Here is an 11,616-nt window from a genome sequence, read left to right on the forward strand (position 1 = left end):
AATTGGAATTTTTTTTTTGAAACATCGGACTGTAAGAGACTTCCAAGTGAAATTAGATTTCAGTAATCATGGATGGAGAGATAAGGTCTTTTGTATTTTGGTTTCCAAATTCATATAAGCTGGAAATTAAAACGTATTTTGCGTTTATCACTTTGCATTAAGCGTTGATGGGACTTAATATATGATATTAGACTCATTCTTAATAGAGTATTTAAGATATGATATTCTAAAAAATTAGTTGCTATATCCGCATGAGTGATCCGATCCGTTTAATCAAACATATATAGCTAGGGATTTGGGAAGCCCATGACAATATGTTTAAAACCTGGTTAAGAAATATTGTTAAAGCCGGTCGCATGATGAGTCAGATGTACAACCTGTGGTTCAACTGCCATGGGCATTTCATTCTCCTAGGGCTTTCTTAAAATAATTAAAATCAGTTTCACATGGTAAATATACATAAGTAAGTAACTGTAGTAAATAATTAATAGATTGCTGATTGCATATATATATAAGATATTGAAATATTTATGTCCTGACGTTACATTATACTAGACATCGTACTTCACTTACATATCATCAAATCGTTCTCTCTTTCATTTTCAGTATACAACGATTTGAGCAGTCAAATATTTGCTGTTTATAATCCAATGTCTATCCAATGTCTCTATTTGAAATAAAATGTCATATCTTTTAGTAAGATAAAGTTTGTCTTACAACACAATTTGTCGAGAATTAATTTAAAACTAAGATGGAGTTAAACGCAGGTTATGGAAGTTTACTATACGAAAAGGTCATAATGAATTGTAGTGCAGTAACTTATATCCTTGGCTAAAGCGTTCACATAAATTTTTATTTTTTCATAACGCTAGCTCAGTATTCGCTTTAGATAGATATATTGGTAACCTGGACAACATGTAATCCGGCTGCATATATTTATCTCTTCTCTATTTATTTATCTCTATTTATCTCTTAAGCCATTTTAGTAATTTACATTTGGTTTGAACTTCTATTCGAATGTAGGAAAAGATTCTTTCTGCTCGAGTTAATGTTTCTTTTACGCCCGATATTGTAGATACTGATCGCACATATGATTATGCCAAAATGCTTGCCTTATAATTAAAAGCTTTCAAATCTGTTACTGTCTCCATAACTGATTTCTATTTCTGACAAGCCCATAAAAAAAGCTAAGATATAATTACTGAGCCTCTAAGTGGTTCATCTTCAACAATTGTAAACCCACGTTTAAAGTCTAAAACCCATCGATGCACAGTTGGATATAAAGGAGCAGATTTTTTTAACACATTTATTTTTTTGTATAAATTTCTGTTGCTGATAACCTTCTGATAACAAAATCACTGACACGTCGTCAGCTTCAAATGGATTTTAAAAAACACTAAATTAGACAGATCGAAATGAAACACAATATGTACAATATATTATTAATACATATTTCATTTGACTACGACTAGTTCAAGTACAGAGAACTGTAAAGCAATTTTGTTATATTTTACAATACGTTTTACAATTGTCAAGTTGCCTAAGACTTAGTGCTAATGTAGTAGTAATCTAAATTTTTAGATAAGACAACTAATTCAAAAGTAGATCTGAAGGTTTAATTCCTATAAGCCTCCTCAGCAGGCCAGATGTATTAGACAGATGTTTGGCTACTACAACCATCCCGACAAATAATTCGGAAGAAGATCTAAAGGCTTAATTCGTTAAAGTCTCTTCAGCATGCCAGTTTGGGTGCTGTTGTAACCGTTTTTTAGTGCTTTACCGCAAACTTTTGTATTACTGCATTTACAGATTCAAGCCCCGATGGAGGTCAATATTCCTAATGAATCACGGAGCGAAATTGAAAATCAGAAACTCTTAAAACTTTATTTTGAAAATTTTGGATAATTTGAATAGCTGATTTTAGTGCATATCGCCATAACTGAATTCCATACGTCCACACAGGAGCTAAGACTTGGGTTTATATCATATCAAATGAAAGATGTAATGTCAAAATAGATGTCGCTTTAAAAACTATTCAGCCAACCTGTAATATTGTCGGTGTCGGGAATATCATAGTAGTTTTTTTCTTCTTTTTTTTTGCGGCAAGGAGGAGTTGAATGCCTACGCACTGACCACAATCCGGCGCCCCGAAAAGTGAGTGTCCGACTCGCTCGGACTAAACCAACTCTCCCTCATTCCTAGAGACCTTGTTCTACCCCGGGACTACGTTAGTATTACTTCGAGGTAGGGTCTCTATTAGTCATCTAAAACTTCCATCGGTGTGACCTGTGTCCAGGCCCCGCAGCTGCTGCAGGTGATTAACCTTATCCTTCATTTTTGTGTGATAAATCTGTTTTACTCCAGCTATCTTCTGTCAAGGTCTACTTTTTTCAATCTCAGGATCTTTTCAGCAAACATTTTTACGCGATCCCAGTTTGATATGTTTTCGTTCATTTTTATCATAGTAGTGGAATGTCATAAAATCATTAATTTAAACATTGAAACAGAGTTGTTTTATATGTATGTTATCGATAAGAAGGTATAACACAAGTCTGATATATTTTGTTATGAGGACGATTTTTTATTTTGGATATTTTGGATTTTCTAAGTAACAAACTAAAAAGAATAACTTTGAAATAAAAATAGGCAACCTCAAGAATTAACTTTCAATTCGTGGAACTCGTGTTTCCAAATAAAGCTGTAGTTTTTTATAAGCTCGTTCTAATTTGAAAAAAGCATAGCAAGTGCCTTAGTTAGTGTCACTTACAAATAAAGTGACAAAAAACTTGGAACTTAAGCCTTGGCGACTTGTGAAAAAATACTATTAGTCATCGTTTCTAATTTGACAGGCACTAGTCTGGTACTTGCAAGTCAACAAATTATATACGGACTATATACAAACGAATTAAATAAAATTCGAAAATTTTCTAAGTTCAGTGATAATGACTACTGGGCAATACTCGAAACAGCGTCAAATTTCGATATATTAACTAAAAAATTTTTTGTTGTTGTCTTTTCATTTATACTCGAAGCTTTTAACTTTTAATTATTTAGTTGTATATCTATACTTACATTTAACTTATCATTTTTTTAATAGAATCTGAGGATCTAAAATGATTTACTACTAATAAATTCAAAATAATCTATTTTTTCTATAGTATATACTTTTTTATTTGATTAACATTGGCAACCCAGAATCCAACCAAACTAAAAGCACCACTTGTTACGCCTCTATGAGTACATAAAAATTGATGCTTTAAACCACAATCAATAATGTACACTTGAGTATATAAATTAAATGTCCATTAGTGACAGAAAAAGCAACACTTTGTGCGGTGGAACGCTCCTGTCGAGAGTAAAAGCGCCATTATCCAACATTTAAATTAAGTTAACTCCGCTCGTTGTACAGTAACAAATGCATATAGTCGGGAAAGCCCGATACATTGTAGTGTGCAGGCGAAGTGCCTGTGGAAAAATATACAAATTTTAATTTTAATTACAAGGCTATCAGTTGCACTTTGACCAACAGGCAAGGCTGCTACAAAGTGCACTGATGCGTCGTTGATGCGTTTCTGTGTTTGCCCAACTCGTACCGAAGACGATAATGTTGCCGATAATGACCCCGGCGTTGATGTTATGCATTCAAACACAGCAAATCACTGCAACACGCTGCTCCTGACTATGTTGCAGTGGCCATTGTGGTGATGTCATGTACACATGTAAATATGCACCAACAACATTGTTAGCACTGGTGTTTCCGCTGTGCCTACGCCACCAATGGCCATTGTTACTGCAGGAGGTAAAGTGCATCTATACAAATGCTATTATCCTGCCGAACATGCAAATTATTAAAATAAAATTTTATTGAAATATCAATATTTGTGCAATACTTCAGAATGCAACTTCGCCTGCACTCGCAGTTTTATGCACTCTGCCCCACGACCAGCGTAGCCTATGCCTGTTCGCAATTTGTTGCATTCGGTGTGTGTTAATTGTATTTGGATTATCGGATATATCCGCAGTGAACTTTGCAGGTATTTCACAGCTATTTTAGTTACTAGGATAACGAAAGCGCCACTGCTTAAAGTGACATGAAAGCAAAATAATTTAATATAAATGCATTTCCCTTGCAAGGCTACTTAATATTATTAAATTCTATGTACGCATCCGCGTATCCTTGCTATATTGCCTTATATATAATTATATATTACTATGCATTAACATATTTGTAACTGTTGTAGTTGGAAGTTGATGATGTTAATATACTTTTGACAAACTTGTACATTTTTAATAAGTTTAGCAATGCAACGTGCGTTGTTGTTTTTGTTATCCTTTGGCAGGCGTTGTAGTGCTGCATTTTGCACTTTATTGTCCTGAGGCTTGTTAAATGCGCGTATTTTATTGAAAAGCAATTAAAATCAAGCGTGCTGTGCATTATTGAATTATGTTCTCATTGTGGTGGTATGTCGGAAATGTAGCACAACTCTCGGCCAAGGCGAGGAGAGTACAAAAATTGCCTCATAAATATTTATTGCTGCTCTGCTGCACTTTAAAGTGCAACTTTATTTAAAGCAAAATTAAAACGTCATAAAAATTCATTAATCCAAAGCTTAATGGTTAAATATTAACACCATGGCTCTTTAATGCGCTTCCCTTAATATTTATGGAATTTAAATAAAAGCAATTATAATAAATAAATATGCGCGCCGCTAATTTGGAATAATTAAGTAGCCCTTCTGCGAGCACTGATTGGATTTATTTGAACAATAAGTCATCATTTCTAATACTTGTATGCAAAGAATGCAATATACGATGTTAATAATTTTAATTAAAAATATGTATTTGAAATATTAAAAATGTGAATAGCAAATGTTTTGTTTAAAGCGATTTATGCAGCTAATTGAGTGATTGATTATAACATATTTACCTGTCTGTACAATGCACTTGCAATCCTGCGGAGAATAATGTTTAAGAATTCAAGGAGTATAATAATAATGATAAAGGAATTAAAACACAGCTAATAGCATTTATTTCTTATTGATGATACAATCAAAAAGTACGAGCTAGCAGATGAGGTAACTAAAAAGAGCTGACACATTCACTAAAACCCCGATGTTTGAACTGTTTGAAAAAATAAATTAATTCAACATTGCGACAATAAATAACTTACGAAAACTTTGCGTATACTCTAAGCTTGCAAAACAATAAAGATCTTTTGAGTTTTAGCAAATGACAGTAAAATATTGTAAAATAAATTCATTTTTCAAAAGAAATTTAAAAAATCCAATAAATACCCCAAGGTTATGTTAGTTGGTTGTAGTGGCACATCATCAGATAACTTCCAAGTACCTCAATTAACGATTTTTTGCCACTTTATAACCACATTGCTCACAAGAACCCCTAATATAAAAGTGCATAGCAGCCTTAATCCATTTAGATAATTTAATAGGTCCTTTGTGTTTTACCGCAGAACAGTCCGATAAACTGTAAAGAGAGTATCTTACTAAAAACCTATTTCTGCTGGCCGACAAAGCTGGACATTCACAGAGAAAATGTTTTATAGTTTCTTATTCCTTCTCACAACTTCTGCAGTAAGGATTTTAAGGTATGCGCAGTTTTTCTCCGTGGATTCCTATACACCAATGACCAGAAAGAATTGCAGTAAGCGTTGAATAAACTGAATAAACTGAAAAATTAGATGAAAATGAGGGTGGTCAAAATCTAAATAAATTTCAGATTCTAGAGATCCTGTTCTGGGAATAATTACTTAAACTTTAGTAAATTAAAGTACTCAACCGCTGTTAAAATATATTAAATAAAGCATATTAATGTAAGTTAGGTCAAGATTTCATAATGTTTAATTAATTAACATATATTAATAGATTGATAAAAAAAAATGTTACCAAAGCAAGTATCGTAACCAAGATACACCAAGTTTAGTTAAAAGTCGAAGAAGTTTCTTTATAGCGATAAGCTAGTACGCACTAATCAAGCCCTGCCAAATCTGAAGTGTGGACCACTGTGTTGACATATACAGCCAACGTACACTTACAGGGCATTTCAGGCAACGATCTTTCCGGTCACCATACTCAAAAATCTTTCAAAAGACTAAGCAATCTTTGCCAAAACTGCTCTATTAATTTGAGGAAATCAATTTGAAAGTTTTGGTGTTTATTCTGACAATAATTGCAATGCTGTTCGGGCTATTAATTAGACCTTAAACCATAATTGGTTTTTAAACATCAACACTATCGTTTTTAGAACACATTTCATAGTAATATAATGTATGATGTCTTGTATACGCAGCCTATGCTTACTATATCTTCAACTTTATCTAATATTAATACCTCTTCAATTTTCTAAAAATAGTTCCTTATAAAATAATTCTCTGAAAATCTTGGACCCCTTAAATTCATTTTTATATTTTTAAAAAAACTTTGAGAAATATCCTTTTAAAATATATCTATGTGCACTCCTCTATTTCTAATATAATTTTAAATTTAAACTTTTGTTTACATTTTTTTTTTCTCTCTCAACTTTCATTTGGAAATTTCTTTATTGTCCAAAGCTATTATAAACATGCCAAATAGTTAATTTATGCAAACATGCAAAACTTCAAACCAACTAACAAAAGTGTTGTTACAAACAGAAATTACATTTTGCCACTTCTGAGTTTCTCTATCCACACTCACAGACCCCACCCCAAACCGGACCCATGTAACTGCTTCACCACTTCACTGAAAATGTGCATTTGAAATGTTGCAATGGAAAGCTATTATTGGCGCTCAGTTCAAATGGGTCTGCATTTCAGTTGGAACTTTTCTTTGTAACCGAAATCGACTCCATTTTGTAAGTGAAACATTTTGACCCGAAGGTGCTAAGCTGCAATACTTCTAACTTCTCAAATAGCACCTACAAAGGGAGTGGCAGAGAGTGCAGTATTAACAATAGTTTTGCTTAAACTTTTAAATTAAAAGTTTGGCCTGGACTCGGAATGAAGTGCAAAGTACGAGTGCAGCAACATTTAATATAGAAAATTATGAAAATTGGCATATTTGCAGCTCTTTACACCCCACTATCCAGTCTCCTGCAGAGGTAGACAATGCATTTACTTTAAAGTAAACGGTCTTCTTCTTAAGTAAGTTTACCCATTAAATGCTCAGCAATATTTAAATTAATAAGTAAAAGAATTCTAAATTTCGCCAATTTGGCTTTTATCCTTTCAGTTTTTCTTACAGCACCGACGGTGCAATTACTTTGCCGGGCGGTGCTGCTGCTTTCTGTTGCTTCTTCTGGATGAGATAATGGCAGGAAGATGCACAGTAAATTGCATTTTAATTGTAGTTTAGTTGCATGAAAACTTATTCGCAACAGGGAAGCAAGAAACTTTTCCAAAAGTTGTTCCAAGGCGTTAAGGATATTTGGAATTTTATTTTCTTTAGTTCAAGTCCAATATGCTTCTAAGGATATTGGGGTAATCATCATAAATAAGTGATTAAAATTCATAATATTTCATTTGTTGTTGTTGTTATTGTTGTGTTGATGTCTTACAGCATGAAAAATAACATAGAATTCAGTTAGGACCAATGTCCAGGCAAAAATTTGGAATAAATAAAATATGTACAAAAGATAATAAAAAAATAATTAAATTCTTAATTTGTACATAGTTCAACCTCCGCCAGTTCCAAATCATTTTCAAATTTCTCCACAGTATTGCCATTGTGTTTAATTGTGCGTAACCATTTCACATAGTCATCGTCAATGCCTGTTTCAATGGCACCTTTAACGAGTGTCTTCAGGTAGGTCTTGGACGGCTGCCTATTGAATGGAATGCAATCTGCCGGTGCTTTACTTAAGTTGGTCGTAGGTTGATTGGCCAAGTGATAGGCACGACAACAAACTGGAGTTTTTGTGTTTAGTGACAGCACTGAGACTGATATGGGTACATAAATACCTTGTGCTACGCCTTCTTGACTATAAAGAAAATGATATTAGATCGATATATTATATTATTTATATTCAGTGGCGTATACAAATGAGAAAGAGAGATTTTTAATAATTTATAAAGGATTATAAATCAAAAAGTTTAATTGAAAAAAATGCTTTACATGTATGTAATGAAAAATGGTCCCAAATATTCTAAGATAGGAGGTTTTTAATCTTAATTCCCGTTACCTTTCCCCGATAATACGATAGCCCATTGCTAATTATATATAATGCAAAAGTTTAATTGAAAAAAATACATTATATGTTTTTAATGAAAAATGGCCGAAAATATTTTTAGTTGGAAGATTTTCAATCTCAATTTTACTTCCCTTCCCCCGATATGTTGCCCCATTTCAAGCTAGTTATAATGAATATTCTGCCCCTAAATATTTTCAGTTAAACTTTATAATTAACATAATTGTTGAAACACACCCTAAAATAAGTCTCAGTTTGTATACGCCACTATCTTTACTTTCTATACTTAACAAACTTACTCATCCAGATCTTTCATATTGCACATATCAATTTCCCATATGCTGCCATAAACATTTTCCTCACAGCATGGCACTATTGTCGCTGGGGCTCCATTCCAGTTTCTGGATTTTGAAAAGAAATCCAGGCGGTAATTCTGAAATGCAAAAAGTAAGAATTTAGTGTGTGTGCAGGGTATTATTTTATGTAATAAATAGTTTTTTGGTAACAGAGCTTTAGTAAAACGTAGTAATGATATTGTATACATATATTATTATTGCTAAGATTAAGCAATATAAAAATATCGGAGACTATATCGCACAAAAATCAAGTATTGTCTATTTCTATACAGTTCTATTTCTCTGTCTATTTATCTGTTCATCTCCCTGTTTATTCAATTATGTACCTAACCATTTAATACATATTTACAAAAATTTTATATTTAAAATAATCTTATTATTTATTTTTTAATAAATAATAAAATTTAATAAACATTCATAAATTAAATAAAATATTTATTAATCCATAAAAATAATTCTTTTCCATTAAAAATATATTAATTTTTATAAATTTATTTATTTATATATATACACATACATTAATTTTTTATTATTTATAATTTAGACTATACTAGGTTAGATTAATAAATATCTATATTAATATAAAATATTTAATTAATTAATAGATATATATTAATTTTGAATCAAAAATTTAGGGAATGTATAAATCGGTAAGGATCTCCTATTTTTTATATTTATATATTTATCTAATGTTCCATTAAAAAATATTGCCAAATATATAAATATTTAATTAATTAATATATATATATCAAACAATTATTATATTAACCCTATTAAATTAAATTATTTATAATAAATTCCACCCTTATATATTTATATATATAGTATATTTTATAATTATGTAATATTTCATTGACTAGCTGTTTGCCAGTTTCATTATCTATATCTATATATTGATCTATATCCATATATGTATATATTGGTCTGAACCTCTATATTTCTAGCTATCTGTTTTTAATTTTAGTCGCTGATTAAATGGACCTTAACGCATTTACTTTTTGTGAATTTAAGTAGTTCACGTGGATAAATGGATGTAATATCAAAAGTATTCACACCTAGTAAAAAAGATTGAATAGGTAGTTGCTATTCTGAATTAATAGCAACTACTACAAGTAGCCTATTTTCAATATATATACGACGTGTACTCAAGTAGTAATAAGAGTTTTCTATTGCTCTGAGAATTATTCATTCAATTATTAATGTTTGTTCTATTACTTTTAAAGTAGTCATCCTTTAATATCAACACTTGTGCCACCAGTATTTCAAGTTTAAGTAATAGTGTTACTTGTGTTTCAGATAAAAGCTAAAGGCTTCTCGTCGATTTTGCCTGTTTTCCGTCTATTTTTGAAAAATTCTACCGTTTAAGAATCTTTTTGACTCTCAAAAGTAAAAAAGAGTTTGCATGACACCATTTCTGGAGTAGAGAGTGCTTGTGACGCTGTAAAGAAGATATGTTTTGCTATATAGACTTATTCCTTCTCTATATATTCCTATTTCTTCTGGCACCTCTCCAATAATTTATTAGTAAACCCACACCGTCAAATGCTTTCTTAATTTTGTCTTTACATAACACCAAGCTCGCGTCATCTTTAATTTTTTCTGGACTATCTGAGAAGTATTTTTACCATGCATTAACCTAAGATTATGATATAGCATTGTTGCCGAATGACTTCTACATTTCAAATGCTTCACTACCCTCTTAATTCTGTTCTTAACAAAAACTTTTACACAAACTTTTTGATTCGACATCAGCAACAGAAAAAATTGTATAATAATAGATATTATGTGAGTTCTCATATATAGTAGTTAACTTAATTATGTAAAAATATCGAGAAAGATTTAGTCCTTACCTCCAGCTTTCCAGGTCCTATGCGCTCCGCCGTGGGATTTTGAATGTGAATACGCTTTGCCAGCATGTTGCTGCCAAACCCAAAGTAGAAAAATTTACTGGCCATGTTTAATTGGTATGAGCTATAGAAGAATTAATGTATTATAATCATGCTCAAAATATTATTATATAAATAAAATATTGTTAATAAATACACTAACATAAAAGAGTAAATATAATAACATAATAAAAAAAAGAAACCTTTATTTAAGGCAATGCATCTTATAAGGGTTATAATATATATAGTTTATATATAGTATAAAGTTATATAATATGTAGAAATAAGTGAGTATCAATTATGCAACAAAAAAAAATATCTATCAAGTAAATGTGATTAATGGCGAGTTTTCCAAAGTAAAGTTTTAATTGATAAGTCATATCTGCTAAAAATTAAGACATTAATTCTAAATAAAATTTCATACTAATACAAAATATATAACAACAAAGATGACATGATATATTCTCTACAAACAAATCCAATAGATCAAACTCGTTTTAAAAATTCAAATTTTTAATTTTGTGTTTAAAAGACGTTATGAGTAAAAGACACATGTATTCAAATCAATATTTACACACATCCATCACTAAAATCCACAGTTTCTTTATTTTCACTAACAGCTGTAGCTGGCTTAATTAAATATCAAGCCATCATTTTATCAATAGACCCATCAATCCACAACATATCCATCTAAGGCACATAGAAGTATTTATATGAAGAGCTATGTCATATATATATTCTTCTTTTGTTGCTGTAAAAGACGTCTCTCTAATTTTTTACCAAAAGTATACTAATTTCTATTCCTCTCTTTAATAATATATTATGACACAGATATCTTCAGAGTATTGTAGATTTAAGTCATTTTATTATATCTCTTTACTGCAATTTAAATCGAAATTGCTTTTTGAGAAGTTCTAGGTTTCACACACAATTTAAAAATAATTTTATAATAATGAAAGTGAGAAATAGTTATAAGTATCTTTTATTATTATAATTGCAGATCTATATTGAGTCGTATACCCTTGTTTTGCGATGTGTATTAAATAAATAAGGTAAATAAAAATCTCTCAAACGATTATCGGAATCAAATTAAGAACAGTTTCCTATCTGTGTCGACAACGGAACGAAAAACGTGAAAGATATATTCTATTTCCAACTATATTTGAATGAAAGAGTAGCAAATAATTAATAAT

At 30.9% G+C, this 11,616-nt stretch overlaps 1 protein-coding gene across 1 annotated transcript; it reads right to left on the reverse strand.

Annotated features, from left to right (window-relative positions):
- Positions 1 to 7,518: 7,518 nt before the first annotated feature.
- Positions 7,519 to 10,503, reverse strand: LOC119673143 (gamma-glutamylcyclotransferase-like). Its single transcript, XM_038084376.1, has 3 exons — positions 10,388 to 10,503; positions 8,481 to 8,614; positions 7,519 to 7,974 (listed from the first exon to the last, which is right to left on the reverse strand). Exons 1-3 carry the CDS (start codon positions 10,490 to 10,492, stop codon positions 7,653 to 7,655), a joined length of 561 nt encoding a protein of 186 aa, XP_037940304.1. The 5' UTR covers positions 10,493 to 10,503; the 3' UTR covers positions 7,519 to 7,652.
- Between the last annotated feature and the right edge of the window lie 1,113 nt (positions 10,504 to 11,616).

The sequence above is a fragment of the Teleopsis dalmanni genome, chromosome 1 (genome assembly GCF_002237135.1).
Source record: "Teleopsis dalmanni isolate 2A chromosome 1, ASM223713v2, whole genome shotgun sequence".
NCBI classification, from domain to species: Eukaryota; Metazoa; Arthropoda; class Insecta; order Diptera; family Diopsidae; genus Teleopsis; species Teleopsis dalmanni.